This window comes from Catharus ustulatus, chromosome 29 (assembly GCF_009819885.2).
Source record: "Catharus ustulatus isolate bCatUst1 chromosome 29, bCatUst1.pri.v2, whole genome shotgun sequence".
Classification (NCBI taxonomy): Eukaryota; Metazoa; Chordata; class Aves; order Passeriformes; family Turdidae; genus Catharus; species Catharus ustulatus.
The window spans coordinates 6,053,826-6,071,418 of NC_046249.1; the positions used below are offsets into that span (position 1 = coordinate 6,053,826).

A 17,593-nucleotide genomic window follows, 5' to 3' on the forward strand; every position below is an offset into this window, starting at 1 on the left:
CTGGTGATAGAAAGGGACACTGGCCTGCATCAGGACAAGGATGTAGCCATCACCTGGTGGGTGATGTGGTCTCAACTTCACTCACCGATTTCCATCTCAAGCCTTCACCCTGCAGAGCAGGATGGGGCTGGCTGTACACCACACAAACTAGCCCCCAAATCCCTTCTGCTGCTGTGCTCTCTGCTCTCTAGCACCCAGCAAAGATGCCAGCTAAGTCCTCACGACAAAGAGGGAATTTCCTGCCCAGCAGATGCCTCTTTGCCCTGCACAGCCAAACTCAGTTTTTCTCTGGGGAGTAATTTCCAGCTGTTTTCAGGCCTCCACTCCCCCTGCCCCAGCTTCACTCCCCCGCTGCAGAGCCCTCGGGATGACGGCGTCCGACTCCTTTTTGGCATTTCCAGCGGAATCGAGAAAGGCCACTCGCGTCCGGCGGGTTCCCGGCTGCCGGGGATCTGGGAAGGGCCGGGCCAGCAGGACCTTCCCGACTGGAATGGCACAGATCTGTCATTGAGAAGAGCGGAAAAGCTCCTCTGTGCCGCCGCCCGAAGCGGCACATCTGGTGCCGGCAGACAATCGTGCCTTTGAGCTGGCAGCCCTGGAGCGGGGCCAAGGAGAGGGAGGCTCTGCTGCTGCCGCCTCCGGGGCGGGTCGGAGCCTGAACCCTCCTCCGGCCAGCGCTTGGGCCATTGCTTTCTGCTCTCGGATCTCCGCTGGGAGCTTCCTGCTCCGTCTGCAGGACAGGAGCACGCTCCTCAAGTGTGGATCCATCGCCACCACTTCCAGCAGCTCCCTCCTGCCAGGCTCTGTCCAGGAGCCCCGGCGTGCCCAGACTGCCCCGGTGCCAGCATCCAGCTGGTTCGTTCTTTTCCAGCGAGCAGAGAGAGGCTGGGAAGTGTCCGATCTACGAGAGTTTTCTTCTTGCAGATGCTGCACGGTGTAGGTGGTACCTCTGAACTTGCTGGTCGGAGCCCACCTACACTGCGGGAACATGGACTGTCCCATGGGGAGCAGCCAGGTGTGTGGGACCTGCGTCCTCTCTCTGGAGGAAGAAAAGAAAAGGAACAGCGTGATGGGGCCGCTCAGCCACGGGACAAGCGTCAGGGAGCACCTACAGCGTTACTGGCACCTGGGGACATCGGGGGCACTGTGGGTGGCATAAGTGCTGCTCCGGCCTCTGGCACTGCTCCAGACACATCTCCTCCGAGAGTAGGACAGACACCTGAAATGAGGGACAGTTGTTAATGATTCAGTGTGTGTTTGAGGGGTGCAACACAGGCCCTGGGTGTCGAGGTGGAGCAAGGTGTGGGGGCAGTGTGAAAGGAAGTGTCCTTCCAGACAAATGAAGATTCCAGGAGGCGGCTGGTGCAGCCCATCGAGCTTTGAACAGGAGGGTGATGCTGCAGGGTGGCCAAAAGACCCCAAGACCACCGGGCAGAGGGGAGTGGAGGCAGTGGTGGCTGGGGTGAGGAGCAGGGCACCACAGCACAGCTGGGGCTGGGGGACAGCAGGAAGAGGTGCCGGGCTCGCTGGTGAGGTGGGCAGCACATCCAGCACGTCCCCTGAACCTCTGGGGCTGGGGAAACTTTGGGAGCAAGTCACATCTGCCTGCGGGAACAGCCATCCTGGGGTGGTGACAAGGTGACAAGGTGGTGGGTTGGCAAGGTGAGGCTGTGGCAGAGAACGATAGAGTGACGGGTGAGGGGGTCACAGGGCGGCCATGACCCCGAGCTCTCAGCTCCATCGCTGCACTCCGAAATCGCATCCCCAGCCCCGTCCCAGCCTCTTCCAAGCACGGTCCCAGCCCCATCCCAGACCCTTCCAAGCATGGTCCAGCCCCGTCCCAGCCTCAGGTCCGCTCGTGCCTGTCCCGCTCTGACAGGCAGGGGGCGCTGCCGCCCTGGGAACCGGCGCAGAGGCCTGGGACGGGTTTGGGGTGGGTTTAGGGGATGGGTTTAGGGGGTGGGTTTAGGGGATGGGTTTAGGGGGTGAGTTTAGGGGATGGGTTTAGGGGATGGGTTTAGGGGGTGAGTTTAGGGGATGGGTTTAGGGAGTGGGTTTAGGGGATGGGCGTTGGGGGATGGGTTTAGGGAGTGGATTTAGGGGGTGAGTTTAGGGGATGGGTTTAGGGGGTGGGTTTAGGGGATGGGCGTTGGGGGATGGGTTTAGGGAGTGGATTTAGGGGGTGAGTTTAGGGGATGGGTTTAGGGGGTGGGTTTAGGGGATGGGCGTTGGGGGATGGGTTTAGGGAGTGGATTTAGGGGGTGAGTTTAGGGGATGGGTTTAGGGGTGGGTTTAGGACCTGAGTTTAAGGGATGGGCGTTGGGGTGTGTTGGGATGAGTTTAGGAGGCCGGTGCTGGGGGTGCGTGCTGGAGTGTGTCGGGGCAGGAGCCTGATGTGTGGGCATCGGCTGGGGGCAGGAACAGCAAGGCTCTGGGGAGGTGGGGGCAAGAGCTTGTTTCTGCTGGGGACAGTGACAGGACAGACAAGAGCCCACCCAGCCCTGGTCAGCACAAGGTTTTTTCTCTCCCTTCCTGACCTCTGCAGCCCCTCATTGGCTACTCCCAAACACCTGCCACGGCTTGGGATGACACGGAGAGATGGAGTCATGGGTGGACAGAACAGAAAGCCTCCACCGCAGCTCTCACTCAAGCCTGCAGCTCTCCTCTGTGTTGCTCATGCAACAGCCTCCCTGAGACAGTCCCAAGACCCCACTCAGGAGCAGAGCATCTCATTCCCACTGGTGATGGCCACAACAGGCACATCCCAGGGCCCTGGAGATGCTCCACCACCTAAAACACTTTAAACACGCCACCAGCAGCTCCAGAGAGCTAATGGTGCCTTTTTTGGAGATTACTGCCATGAAATGATGCCCAGTGCAGCACTGGGGACAAGGACATGCTGGAGTCCTGCTGGAAAGTGAAGCTGGAGCAACCTGAACTCTTCCTAGGGGTGCAGGGGGCCTTAATCATCAATCATTTAGTGCTGTGCATTTTTAATGTGTAAAAATCTCTTTAAGTGAGGAGTTGAGCACAGAGTGAGGCTGATGATTAATTCAGGGAGTGGCGCACTGGAGGCGAGTGCTGGCCTGACCACAATGAGCGAGGGGTCCCACTGCTGGGGAGCGGCCACCAACCAAGTCAGAGTGGTAGGGAAGGGATGGACCCCCTAAGGGCCAGTGCCACAGGGTCGTCAGTGATGCCACAGCAACAATTTCCAATGTCCACCCAGGACATTGCTGACATAGCCCTAGAGGAGTTGCATGCACCTCTGTTAGAGTATTTTGGAGTGTTATGAAGCTGGGAGCTGCTCAGAATAGGGTCTCCCTGCTCCCTGGGGTGATGCTGCTGGTGGTGTTGGAGGCTGCTGTTCTGGCCATCCCTCCACACCAGTGTCCCCTTGGAGCCCCCATCCCATTTCCAGTCTGCAGCTGGGTACCAATAAATGCATAAACAAATAATAGTAACAGGAATAGTGCACAGCTGGTGAAGGTGACCAGGTGCCCATGAGGGATACACTGCATCTCCTCACCACCCTCGTCCCCTTCAGTGGGGGGAGAAAACCCCAGTCCTTCTACAGTGGCCTCAGGGAGGATGAGCCAAACCAAGAGACCCTTAGGGTATGAGATAACCAGAGAATGGCACACCAACAGCAGGATAGGGAGCAAGAGCAGTGGCCAGGGGTCTCTTGCTCCAGTAAATGTTCTGGTCACACTGCTCACACCTAAGCACAGTGCAGTGCAGGCAGGGCTGATGCAGGCAAAAATCCCTGGCTGTTGAGGACCCAGCAAGTTCAGGCATGACAGGAGATCAAGATGTGTCAAAGCTGTCTGAGTCACCCCCTTCCCCAGCTCCTGTGTCCTGCCAGCACCCCCAAAGCTCCACAGACCCTCTATTTTCAGCTGTGGCTGGATCCTAGCAGCATGGAGAGCTGGGAGCTGGGCCAGCAGGAAGAGTTCTGGTGCTCAAATGCAGCTGCCACCTTTCAGAAGTAAACAGAGAAGGTGTTAATGTAGATCTATTTTATTGAAAACTGCATTACTCCAACAGCATTGGAGCCACCAGGTTTTAACTTTAAGTATTTGGGGAGCTGGGCTTGGCATTCCCACGTCAAAAGGCATAAAGAGTGGATCTCATTAGAGGGACAGGGTGGGGCTCTGCCCTGCAGGGAGCTCTTGCAGGTGCTTTCAGCTTTGCTGAGGCTGGACATGGAGCAGTGAGGGATTTTTCTAGAATGAGCCATTTCGGTATAGCTGCAGTGCAGGGACATCTGGCCCCGCACACAGCTCTGGGGGAAAACCACCAAGAAGTCATGAAAATGATCAAAATCATGTGAGGAAGATCCTCAACATTCAGGACCCCAGTAAAAAGCTGCTATGCTCTGCCTTGGCTCTGACGTTTCTGTGGCTGAGGCCTCTGTGAATGTGGCCTGGGGCCAGGCTGGAAGGGAGCAGGGAGGGGAGCCTGAGGAAACCTGCTGCTCTGCACGAATGTGAAGAAGTTGAGTGGATTTGCAAGTCCCCAAATTCCACACGCGCTGCAGAGGAAGGAGCGATAATGGAAGGGCTCTGCTTTCGGGAAGGCGAGTTTAAATAATTAAGAGGAATAGCGAGGTGGAAATGAATGTGCAGAAGGTTTGGGGCTCCCTGGAAAGAAGCAGAGATGAAAGAAACGGCCTTGCTACAATATTCATAAAGCTCTGAAGGCAGCAGCACGGGTGCCTGGAAGAAGGGCTGTTGCGTGAGCTCGGCTCCTCTGGAGACCCTGTCCAGGCAGCTGGCGCAGGCGTGGGAGGATGTGCTCAGCATGCTGGGGGGAGCAGCTCTTGTGGCTCTTTGTGCCACGTGCAGGAGATACCTTAGCCCTACTGAGCCCCATGCGACTGGGGGGCTCCTGCTCACTCCCAGCCCCTTTCCTTTCCTTACGGATTTAATGAATTCCTTCTCCTTTGTCAGGGATGAGAAACAGGGAGAGTCTGTGCATGAATGGGTCAAACCCTAAACTGCTTTAATTGGACCAAAATCTAGGACACCACTGCCTCATGCACTGTTGTTGGTATAGGGTCTCTGTGCTGAGGATAGTGTTGAACATCAGCACTTTCAATGCTGGGAGTCAGCATTGGGTGCTGGGGCTTGTACTGAGGGCTGGTGCTGAGAGTGGCTCTGGGTATTGGTGCATTTGGTGTTGTTCCTGGGTGTGGGGTGCTGGTCCTGGGTGTTGGTAGTTGCTCTGATGCTTTATGCTTTCAAAACCCTCAGCAGCCTCAAAACCTTCTCCTGTTGGCCAGACATGACTGCACTGTGTGGAGAGCACTGTCCTTCCACGCAGCCCCTAAAATCCAGGGTCCCCCACAGGCAGCTGTGGGTCCAGGGCAGCCAGGAATGTTCCATGGGAGATGACACTTCATTTCAGCATAGTCCACCTTGGACTTTCCAGTAACGTATTACCAAGCACCAGGTGCATTACATGCCTCTGGTGCATCCCTGGTGTCCTGGGGTGAGCTGCTTGTCCAATTGCAAGTGGGAAGAGGGGTCTTCAGCCCTGCCCCAGTGGATCCCCCCTTTCTAACACCCCCATGGGAAGAGTCTCTCCCAAGACCAAAAGAGCTAACCCCAACATGAGCTTTCTGACATGGATTTTCCTTAGAAGTGGGAAAGTGCTGCAGAAACTCAAGCCCTCAGTCTCATGGAAGTTTTCTTAAAGAACCAGGAGTGATTCATCAGCAAACAGCAAAAGGAAGGAGGGTGTAGATGCTGACTCTTTCCTGGGAGGCAGGACAGGATGCTCCCTGGAAGGTTCTGGGAAGCTCACAGAGGCCTCCTTGAGCACAGCCACAGCTCAGCTGCCACCCCAGTCAAGGACAACTTTGTAGATTTTCACTGGCCCTAACCAAACTCAGAATTTCCCTGGGCAGCATTGACCTAACTCCCAAAATTCACTAATTTCCTGCTCAGATAGAGAGGTAGAAGCTTATGCAAACCACAAAGAGCTGCTCTCTCCTGCATTTCTCCTCCCTATGCATTCCCCAGGGAGGGAGGTTTGGCAGAGCACAACACAAAGCTGAGATATGAGTATCTGGAACATTTCTCAGATGGAAGAGCTGAATGTGCCTGGCTTATCTGGTTGCTAACTCTTTGGTGAGTCCAGGATTTGGATCCTGCAGGATTTCCTTTCCCAGCATTGCCATGGGATCCTGCACCCACAAATGGACACTGGAGTTGCTCCTTTTCTCTGTGCTGACCATCCTCTCCACATGGCCCTGGGTCAGATTGGAGCGCACCACAGTTGTTCCCCCCTCACAGTGCATTGACACACACTGGATGTGACGTGAGTGAGAGCTGTTTTCCAGATGGCTGATGGCTGGTCATGGTTTTAGCTGTGCTGTCTTTGGCCCTAAATGCTTGGTGTGGCATTTGGGGACATGATTTAGTGGTGAACCTCACAGGCCTGGGTTAATGGTTGGACTCAATGATTTTAGAGCTTTTTTCCAACCTTAATGATTCCTTGGTATTATGATAAAAGCCATTGGGAACTGCATGCTTTTCAAATGTGTCCTTGTCTGGAGTTGCATTATTTCAGAGGAAATCCAAATCAGCTGCTGCCTTTGCTTCCCAGTGGGCCAGTGAGGGTCTTTGCTGGTTTGATGTGCCTGCATACATCTATCACTGTTAATGTGAAGTTTGGCACATTTCACAGTGGCCACTGGCTCAGAAAATCTCCCCAGTGGGTGCACATTCTCTCCCCACTCACCAGGGTCTGCTCCACACTAGCCTGTTGGCCAGTGGCCACCTCACTTTATCTGAAAGACCTGACAGATTACAGTAATTTCACGAATACAAGCCGCAGCAATTTGACAAAAATTTTGGTGGAAACCCGGAAGTGCGGCTAATAGTCGGGTGCGGCTAATATGTGAATAATTTTCTGACATTTACAACACCAGACGTGCCAGCCAGAGTGCCGAGCCAAGCACCGGCCAGTAAAAGCCGGCATTCCGCGATTGTTACAGTGTTACTGTGTTGCCCTGGCTCCCTGCAGGCAGCATGGGGGGCAGGGAGAGAGGTGGGAGAGCTCTCTTCTTCCCTCCTCTGCCGCAGCCCAGGGGAGGAGGGGGGGAGGGCCGCACCGCCATTGCCGCGGCTCGGGGAGCTGACGGGGGGGGGGGGGGGCGCCACCATTACCGCGGCTCCGGGAGCCGACGGGAGCCCTGCGCCGCCATTGCCGCGGCCCGGGGAGGAGGGGGAAGTGCGCGCCGCCATTGCCGCGTCTCGGGGAGCTGATGGGAGCCCCGCGCAGCCATTGCTGTGGCCCGGGGAGGCGGGTGGAAGCGCGCACCGCCATTGCCGTGGCCCGGGGGGGGGGGCGGGGTGCTTTGTCCGCGCCCGCCGCCGGCGCCACGGGCGCGGGAAAGCTCCGTCCCCGCCCGCCGCTGCTGCCGTAGGAGCGGGGGAAGCTCCGTCCCTGCCTGCCACCGCGGGGCAGCGCCGACCCGGGGTGACCGAGCCCAGTGGCAGCGGCGGCTGGCCCCGAGCGGCAGCACCAGGCTGGGTCACCTGGCCCTGTCAGCGGCCCCTAGCGGGCCGAGCCTGCACAGCCTTAGCTCAGCCAGTAAACCCCGCCCTCCCGCGGTTCTGTTACTAATTGCACGCGGGTCCTCGCTGCGAACGACAGAGCGGCTTATATTCGGGTGCGGCTTATCTATGGACAAAAACCGAAATATTTGCCAACACCCAGAGATGCGGCTTATACTCAGTGCGGCTTGTATTCGTGAATTTACTGTATTTAGTGGCTGCTGCCATCACAGAACCTTGTGGAGTTCCTGCAGCAGAGGCTCAGCAGAGGGTGCAGCCCAGCTGTCAGTGGGGATGTAGCAGCAGCAGCAGCCTGCCAGTGTGGCCGCAGCATTCTCCTCTCCCTTCCCAAGCCTATCTTTGCTTCTTGGGTGGTTGTGGGTGGTTCATGGCAGTGACCTTCATGGAGAGGGATGGAATGCTGTTAAGAGGTGGAGGCAGCTGGGGCAGTGGGAGCTGCTGGCCCAGAATGACACAAGGACATGTGAGAAGCACCAAGCTGCCAGTGTCTTGCAGAATTTTTCAGGGACCAGCAGCAAGCTCTGGGCTAAAGGAGGATCTCTGCTAGGAGTGACTGGGACTGTGAGGAGAAGGAGGAGGACAGAGCAAAGCAACCACCACCCTGGAAGTGGGCAGTGAGATTGGTGATACCAGAGAGGCAGAAGGGCTGTGGGATGAGGGCCCTGGTTTTCCCCACCCCCTGTGACTGCCCACAGTGTGACTGAGCAGCATCCCCATGGAGATGGGAACTAATGGGACTCAGAGGTTGATGGGGTTCCCAGGCATTTGGGCACACTCCTCCAGCTGTGAGCCAGTGGAAAGGCCATGCTGTGTCTGGCAGCGGGCTCAGGGCTGTCCCTGCCTCACCCCGTGTCCCAAAGCCCTTGTAAAGAGGAGTCCCCAGTGCCCAAGGTGCCCTGAGGGTAGACTGGGATCCTCCTCTGTGCCCTCAGCAAGGGAAAGGATGATGCCAGTGGCTGAAGAAGTGTCATGCCAGGGGTATGCAGAGGGTCACTGCACCCATGCAGTGTGCTTGAACTGCCACATGACCAGGGCATGGCCAAGGTGGACACCCCCAAATTCGCAATCTTCTCCCCCAAATCTCCAAGCTGGGGACAAGACCTTGTGGAGGAATCCAGGTAGTGGTCCACATACATCTGTGGTGTGGAGCCCTTTTTCCAGGTGGGGGGTGAGGATCCCAGGGATCCAGCGCCCCACACCTGAGCCATGCTCTCCCTTAACCCCCTGCCCAGACCAAGCCCTGGTGCTGAGAGTCCTGTCAGGGACAGAGCCCTGCTAGCTGCCTCCTGCAGATTTCTGTTACCTGCCATGGCACTCCAGGCATCTCACATGCTGCCAGCAGTCTTCAGCTAGAAACAGCACACCCACAGTCTTCCCCTCCATTCAAACCAGGACAATAATCCTTCTCCTTGGGTTTATTGTCCTACATGTTGGGCTGTTTAAGTTGTCCCTTGCCTTCTAGTGAACTCTGCTCTTTAAACTATGACAGATATTCCCAGGGGCAAGTCATAAGGAAATCAACATGCAGAACTGAAACATAGTGGAAATAGCTTAAAAATCCATGGTAATTAGGCAGAGAAATGGTGTAAGTCTATTTATAGATGTGTCTTGCAGTGGAAACACTGCACTTGCTCCTCAGCTCTGAGGAGTGTGTGGTGCTGGGGGACCAGCCTTAAACCCCAAATCCCAACAGGCCTCCTACACTGGAGCAGGGCAGAGGCTGAGTCCTGTGATTTTGGGAAAGGTGACTCCAGGGGTGCAGCTGAACTTGAGATATTTAGGGGGATGTCAGAGCCTTTACCAAAGCTCATGTTAGTCTTGGATGGTAAAAACCCTTCATGCTGCCCTGCCTCAGCCTGGCAGATGCTCTGTGCCCAGAGTCAGGATGGAGCTGGCAGTGAAACCTCCAGCCAGGCTGCTTAGGGCCTTCCCCCCAGGGGCTGGGTACAGCCATGTCTCTGTGTCCTGCAGGGCAAGGGGTCCTTGATGTGATGCCAATGCCACCATGGCCAGGGCCCTGCTGGTGTGGGGGTTTCACAGACACTGTTCACACTTGAGCATGGCTGGCCAGGGGTCTCAGCAGTGAGGGGAATGAGGGATGGGGCGGCAAAAGCTGCTTAAAGGATTTGAACTCTTAATCCCCACTACAAATTAATGTCCAAATCCCTGGAATGGGGGAAAATCCCACCCCAGAAGTTAATTTTTCTTCAAAACAAAAAGAAACACAATCTGTAGCATGTAGCACCAGCAGCAGCACCAGCAGCCTGGGAGTGAGGCACCCACAGCCCCAGGCCATCCATGGATAGGCACTGCTTGGGCACAGCTGTCCTCAGCTTCCTCTGGGTGTTGGCACATTTTCTTCCTAGCTGGCTGTTTCAAAGCTTGGGAAGGGCTCTCATCCTGGTGACTGCTCTTCCCTCTGCCACCTAGCCATGAGTGAGTCCCCAGAACCCTCCTCCCATATTTTGGGAAAATATTTTCTCTCTTCTGCAAAACAGGAGCTGGTTTGAAAACAGTTCAGCTCCTGGGAACTCGGGCAGGTTCCATTGCTTTGAAATCAATTCCCATCTGAGGGTTAAGCTAATTTTACACATGACTAACTTTCACACCTTTAACAAGAAGCAGTTTTTTTCTCGATGAGCAGTGCATATGGCAGTTGAATTGATTATTCATTGAACGAGTGAGAACATGCAGCACAGAAACTGCACTGGATACCCAAGGTGTTGGAAAGGGGCTACAGAGAAAAATGGAAACATGAGCATATCCAAACCCACTGAGGTTCACTGACAGGGATCACATCTTGTGCTAAAGCTGGTGAAAAAGTAAAGGTGTAATTTAGTTTTAAAATTTGGCTCAGCTGGCCTTTCCCTGGCATTTCCTGCCCTTCAGCAGCAGCGTTCCATCTGTCCACAGGCACAGGAAGGTGCTGCGCAGCTGTGGGGACAGGAGCACCCACTGCCCAGAGTGCTGGGACACACAGGCTGGATTCTGCCCATGCTTCACTTTTCACTCCTTTCATGTCCAATGGAAATCCCTAACAAAGGGCACAGGGGCTCCCACTGATACCCTCCACACTACTCCTGGTGTGGGAGCATTGCAGGGATTCTTGCTTGGAGGAGGATGGAGCTGCATGACCTTTGCACAATGCAGGACTCTCCACCATTTGGTCACTAACAGGGGCAAAAGGCTCAAAGCAATGCTCCTTGACCTGGCATGCTCCTCTCTCCCTCCATAAGGATTTCTCTGTATTTCCACTCACCTCTAAGTAAAAAGCACATCTTGGGCAGGAGACAGTGGGTGCTGAGAGAGGGAAGGGTCCATCACAGCCACATGAGCCCAGTGGCCATGGGATGTCCCTGCTGGTCAGACAGGGCCAGCCCTAGCTCCTGGCAGGTCAGGATGGCCACAGCATTCTGCAACCAGTTTGGAAACCCCAGGCAGGGATGGAGATAGCCTGCGGCTCTGCAGCCCATCCCAGGGCTGTATCTCCTCCAGGGAAGGAGCTACTGCATCACAGACAGGAGATTTTCCCTATCATCCCTAGGTTGGATGGGGATTAAAATCCCCCAGCACAGCCCTTTGCTCCCAGAGGCTCAAGGGTTTTTGCATCTGCTCCCAGCAAGCTGCATGGGAATAGGCTCTTTGCCATTATCCCAGCCTCATCCCAGGTCTGTGGGTCCTGCTGGTGGATCATTCCCAGACCTTGGCAGTGCAGGAATTTTGCTGTAATTTCCTTGCCCAGGTGGTAATTGTAATGAACATCCTTGCCGCAAGGGAGCCCAGCACTGTCAACTCGAATGATGCTTTAATTCAGGTTAATTAATGAGTTCAGGCAAGAACAAACAAGCAGACAGGCTCCTCAGAGCAGGTGATGGAAGAGCTGAACCCAAGCTGACAACCGCCCACGGGAGACGGCATGTCCAGGGGTGTCAAGGGGGGAACACTCCTGCTTGAAGCTGCGTGGGGCACAAACCCAACTTGTCCAATGCAGGTACCCAGGTCATCATCCCAAGACCCCAAACAACCTGGCAGCAAGCAGAGAAAGGCCCCAGGTCAGTCCAGGACCTGGCAGGTGTGCAAAACAGAGAGCTAGGGAGGTGTGTCTGCATGACAGGATGTCCCCCAAATTCTGGGGCTGTGAAGGTTCACCCCACCTGCACTGCATATGTCTGGGGTGGGTGCCTGGACTAAGCCCCACATTTTTAATGAGGTGTGATGTGAATTTGCTCTGATGGGACAGCAGCTGGGGCTCAGGACCAGACAAGCCTTCTAGGCTGAGACAACCTTCATGGAGCTCAGCTTTCTGTGTGCTCCCAGCACCCACCTCAACAGAGATGGCTTGTGCCAACCCGCCTGTTGGCATGCCTGCCTCCAAAGCATAGGACAAGCCCTAACGGATTGTCCTAAATTTTATGAAAAAACAGGATTCAGTGCCTGGGGAGGGTTTTCTTGTGCAGCAGGTTCTGGCTGGGATGGAGGAGACTGATGGGGCTGCCCGCCTGGGCTCTATGCAGAGCGTGCATTACTCCTTCTTTTCACTTTAAAACTGCTGCTGAGGGACACACTCATGAAATATAAATGTGAGACCTGCTTTACGCTGGCAGAGCCTGGAGATGAACAGCGGGTCTGAGCAGACAGCAGCTCACAGCCTTTCTCTTCTTAGCTGCAATGAATAATTTATGCTTTTCATAACACGAGCTGTGATCTGAGTGCCCCAAAAGCCCTGGGGGCTGGCAGGGCTGACCCCACCGCTCACTGCCACCAGTGCTTCACCTGCACAGACAGGCACTGTCCCTACAGACTCCCATGCAGTGCCACACAGGGTCAGGCCACACCTTGCCATCACCACAGGGGGCTGGGTCTGCTTCCTAGTGAGGGTGGGTGGCATTGATCGGAACGGTGGGCATGGGCCAGTGATGGTTTGGTGAATGGTGATGGCTGATGATGGGTTATTGGAGGGTGGTGACTCATTAGTGAGGGGTGGCAATGGGTTAGTGGTGGGTGGTGATGGATGGTGATGTGTTGGTGGTGATGGGTGGGGATGTTTTTGGGATGGATGGCAACAGATGGCGAGGGGTTGGTCATGGGTGGCAATGGGCTGGTAATGATTGGTGAGGATACCGTAAAACTTTACAGTTTGGGGACCTTAGGGGTGAGGAGAGGAGTAATAGCCTGTTGTGGGGCTGGGTAAATCTAAATGCAGACCTGTCCTCACAATCATCCCTGGGTGAGAACCTCAGTTTCTGCAATGTCATTGTTTTCTGTGAGGAAGATGACCCAGAATAGTTAATTTTGAATGAGCTGTCATTGTCCATGCCCAGGAGATACCAAGTGCTGGGCCAAGGTTGAGAGTGTTGGGGATCAGCTTCTGCCCATGTGGGGACAGCACTGGGCCGAGCTAGGGTAAGGTCAGTGATTTACAGATGGGACTGTAGCACAAGTGTGGCTCCTGCAACAGTTGCACTCCCTTACTGGAGAATCAGGACAAGAAGGGGCTGCGAGGGGTGAAGGAGAGGATATAGAGCTCCAGGCAGGTTGCCCAAAAGGCAGAGCAGAGGAACAGGCAGTGTGTTTTCACACAGACAACAGCACCATTTCCATGCCAGAGCCCTACAGCCTGGCTGAGCATCCTTTGCTGCTCTTGGGAGGACAGCAATGCTGGGGCCACCATCACCCACTGTGCCCACGGACACTGCCCTGGGTGTCTTTTCCCAGGCAGAGACTGGCTCTAGGCCAGGTGTGGGGGTGGCACTGTGGCCAGCTGAGTTGTCCTGGCTCCCACATGCCCCTGTCTGGGCTGAACTTCCCCCTCATGGCTTCTGCTCTATTTTCAGCTCATCTAGGGAAAACTCCTTTGGAGTTGTTGTTTCTTCCTTTGTTTCCTAATTTAGATAGTCCCAAGGCTGCACAGGCAGAGAAAAGCAAGTTTATTGCTTCTCTGTGTTTATGGCACTGCTGGAACACGCTGCTCCCACAAATATTACATCAAGGGAGCGTGGGGAAGGCTCAGTGTCCCCAGCATGGGTTAACTCTCACCTATATCTGTCCATCACTCTTCTCCGCCTCTGGCACCCTGCTGTCCTCCCTGCTGTGTTCTGTCTGGGCTCCACCGTGGTGCCTCTAGCTGTGGCAGTCCCTGTGTCAGCCCCGGGGACAGCCGGTGCCCTCGGCTCCTGCTCTGAGTGGTGGTGCCTCGGCTCATCCCACGGCTTGGGAGAGTCCCAGTGCCAGGTGCCACATGGATCCCATGGCTTCACTCGGCCTCAGGTCCTTCTCACATGCCTGCTGTGCCCACAGCGAACTTAGGGGCAGCACCAAAAGGCCCTTGGGGATCAGCTGATGCCCTGCATGTCCCCAACAGTTCTGCTCTGCTGTAGGGGGCAGAGAAGAGACAGAGCAGAGCAGGTGCAGAGACTTGTGATGATGCAGGGACACCACAGAACCCCAGCTGAGCTCATCATGCCATCAGGAGTGGAGACTGCTCAGGAAGCGGGTCCCTTGTGCCCTGGAGACCTCACCCCTTCCTTGGTCTTGGCAGCCATAGCCCAGTCAAAAATCATCCCTGAGGAGTGCTGGGATGGTGTTTGCACCAGAGCAACTGCCACTGCCAGACACGGCTGGGCTGTCCCTGGCTGGGAGGGCCAGGGCTGTGCAGGCTGTTGCAATGAAACATGCAGTGCAAGCTGTGTTTGTTTGGCTGGGACAGTGTGTCACTGCCACAGAGTCCAGGTTGCATCATACCAGTGGAGAGGGAAGAGCAGTGCCCAGCCTCCATCTGCTCCATGGCTAGAGACAGCTGCTGTCTTGGGGAAACGCAAGGGTAGGGGACAGGCAAGGAAGGGGAGAGGATGGCGGTGGGAGGGCAGGGGAGACAATAGTGAGGTTGGAGGGTTTCTTACCTCCAAAAGGAGCTGAAAGGAGCTGGGGATTAGGGGAACCCCGAGGAAATGGAGGGAAGGGCTCAGGGCTGGGGCTGGAGGTTTTAGGGGCTGTGCTTTAATACAGCCTGACTTAACCACACAGTGCTGGTGGGAGAGGGATGCCTGTGAGACCTCCTCTGTCAACAAAAGTCCAGAGACAATGACATTGGGGATGACAATGTTTTTCAGGGCAGAGGTGTGATGAACCCCAAAGTCCATGTCACAGGCACTGCCTTGGCATGCTGCCAGTGATTTGCCTCTTCCCAGGGTCTGGCAGAAAAATTAGCTCAAAATCTCTCTTTGTGGGATGGCCAGATAGCCATCTCTAGCTGGGTGTGGTTGATGGGGCCCATTCTCCCTATCTCTAGTCCTGAGAGGTGTTGGTTATGATGTAAAGCCAGTGGGGTCAGATCCCTTGTGGTAGTTGGTACCTGATACAGTGTCCTTACCACCATGATTTGACTAAAATGCAAACACTGGCCTGCTTGGTCTGGCTTTCCAAGGATGTCCAAAACCCCTGGCCAGTCTCGCCACTTCTTCCCAGGCAAGGATGAGACACCAGACTGGTACTTCCTTACCCAAGCTGTGGTGGTCATGCTGGGCACAATGCTGACCACACATGGCTGTGGACATGTCCCAGGCAGGCTGCATGGGGACAAGTTAAGGCTGTCTATCACCATGGGAGGGAAGAGGGAACTCTGTCCACTCCATGCTCTGGTTCCATGGAAAGGTACCATTATACCCTAAAATCAGCCTGGAGGCTGGGAAACAAGTCAGCAGTGAGGTCAGGGAAGCCTGGAGAGGAGCTGGACCTTGGGGAATGGTAGTGTGAGGACAGCAAAGAAAATCAGAGATAGGGACAGGAAATAACAAAAGTGAGTCAGCTGCAAAGTACATGGGCAAGGACAGCTTTGGGGAGCAGGAGATAACACTGCCAGGATTGAGGAGCCTTGGACATGATCTCATGGAAAGAAAGAGTCAAGGCATAGAGGTGTCTGAGACTCCAGTGGCCAATACAGTCCTCTGCATTACACTCAGCAACTTCCCCCTGTGAGCGGGGGCAAGTGTGGGATCCAGCACCCAGCTTTGGATATCTGGATAGCATGTACACTTAGGGACACATTTCACAGCCTCCAAAGGTTTCCCTGAAATCCTGCACTGGGTATTTATCCCCTAGCAGACAGGACTAACTGTGGGTGCAGCCTGTCTGCTTTTAGTCGGGTGGAGATTAAGCTCTCCAGGGCCTAATGGCGATTCTTTTGGCAACCGTTCAGCAGGCCTTAATCCATCTTATCTCTGCTCTGAAAGGATGAATTAGGCACCTCTCCAAGCACTCCGTGGGGAGCAGGAGCGGCAGGAGCTCTGGCAGTGCACAAGCTGCTGCAGGCACCCCGGGGCTGCCCTACATATGGCAAAGAGCCCCTGGAGCCACCAGCTTTCAGGCAGAAGCCAGGGTGTTCTGGGGGCTGGGGAACAGGCAGCACTGCAGGATGGCCAGCACACTTTCCTGCTCCCAGCAGAACCCCTCTCACTTTGCTCCCCCTGCACATCCTGTTGGCATCACCAGGAGTCTTGGCCTGAGTAATGAAGGTCCCAATTCCCTTGGGATTTGCCTGGGTATGAGCCAAGAGCAGTTTCTTGGCTCATGGGGAAAGACTGGCAACAACATGACCCCATTCATCCTGCGCAAAGGCTCCTGTGCCTGGACCAGTGCCTGTGCAGCCCATCCAACCCATCTGGCACCCAGGGATGTCCTTGCTCCCACAGTCCAGATGTGGTCAGAGCTCCCAAGTGACAGAGGGGACATCACGGTCATGTGGGATTTGCTGTCAGGCACAGGCACTCTGAACTTGCGTTTTTCAAACCTGTCCTGACATTGCTAATAATAACTGTGTTAATCAGGGAGCTCTTATAGCCCTGCATGATTCGTTCAGTCAGTTATGGGGAATATTGTCAGGGTAACGTAAATGAGGGGTGGCAGTTGCCTCTCCAGCAGCCGTCTGGAGCGCTGGAGCCATGTCTGATACCCCAGGCACTCGCTGCACACCAGGGTGACCCACTTGATGCCACAGGCAAGGGCACAGCTCAGTCCCACACAGACACTTGGCCCAATGGCTCAGACACCCACTGAGCCCAAGGGCTGCTCGTGTCCCTCTCCACCACAGGGCACTCAAAGGTGCAGTTTGGGGTGAGTGACTGTGCCCCAGCTGGGCCATCTGCCCCAAGCCCATCAGCTTTCCCTGGCTCTTTAATGGCTGCCCATCATGATGGCATCTTGCCTTTTCCAAGTCCCTTAAGTGAAATCCAGTGACGCTGTTCATGGGCTTTGCAGAACTGAAATCTTCCACTTCGCTGCATTAAAATGTTGCTGTAGTGGGTGGCTGGGGGCTTAATTTCTTTTTGGCTGTGGTATCCCTCAGATGACAGGTAGCCTGGTGGCTGACTTGCTCATCTGTCCACCCAGCAGGCACTGGGACAGGGTGTCTCTGAGCCTGCCAGGACTGCATTACCCTGCAGTCCTGGGGACAGTTTGCAGGACAGTGAGAGAGCCCCTGGGACATCACCTGATTTCGTCCTGCCTGCACTCCACAGCTGGGAAATGCCTTTAGAGGAGGGTTTTCCTTCTTTTCCCCACACGGTAAAGGGAGTGATGGGTTTGCTGCAGGGCTGCTGCCAGCGGGCACCCACTGGTGCTGCTGAGGGGCCCATTGCCACCGGATCTCCCTCTCAGGGGCTGCTGCTGGGTGGTGACAGCTCAGCATCGCTGCCATCCATTGTCCTTGCTCCTGACCTCAGCCTTGTTTGCTTTGGGCCAAGCTGTGCTGCCAAGCTGTGCTGCCTGTCAGTCAGTCTTTGAGGTGGCCACAAAGGCTGTGGAAGCTCTCCAGGCACTGCCAGGGTGACACCCTGGCCATCAAACCCAGCCCACCACACCAACCCCCAGCCCACCCCCACACTGCATCAAAGGCTCTGTTGGTACCCTGGGCATTCCTTCAGTGCTGGAGGATCATGGTCTTTGCTGGAAGATTTAATCAGTATCTTGTTTCTCTCCTTGCCTCTAAAGGTCCTTTTTGCCTCTGGAAGAGG

The 17,593-nt window shown here is 55.3% G+C and overlaps 1 protein-coding gene across 1 annotated transcript in view; it reads right to left on the reverse strand.

Annotated features, from left to right (window-relative positions):
- The window catches only part of LOC117008479, a 27,448-nt gene continuing 9,855 nt past the window's right edge, over window positions 1-17,593 (reverse strand). Inside the window, exons 3-4 of the mRNA XM_033082382.1 lie at window positions 1,127-1,219; window positions 1-1,039 (exon numbers count right to left, since the gene is read on the reverse strand). Coding sequence (XP_032938273.1) covers window positions 505-1,039; window positions 1,127-1,219 — 628 coding nt within the window. The 3' untranslated portion in view covers window positions 1-504. The remainder of the gene's footprint in view (window positions 1,040-1,126; window positions 1,220-17,593) is intronic.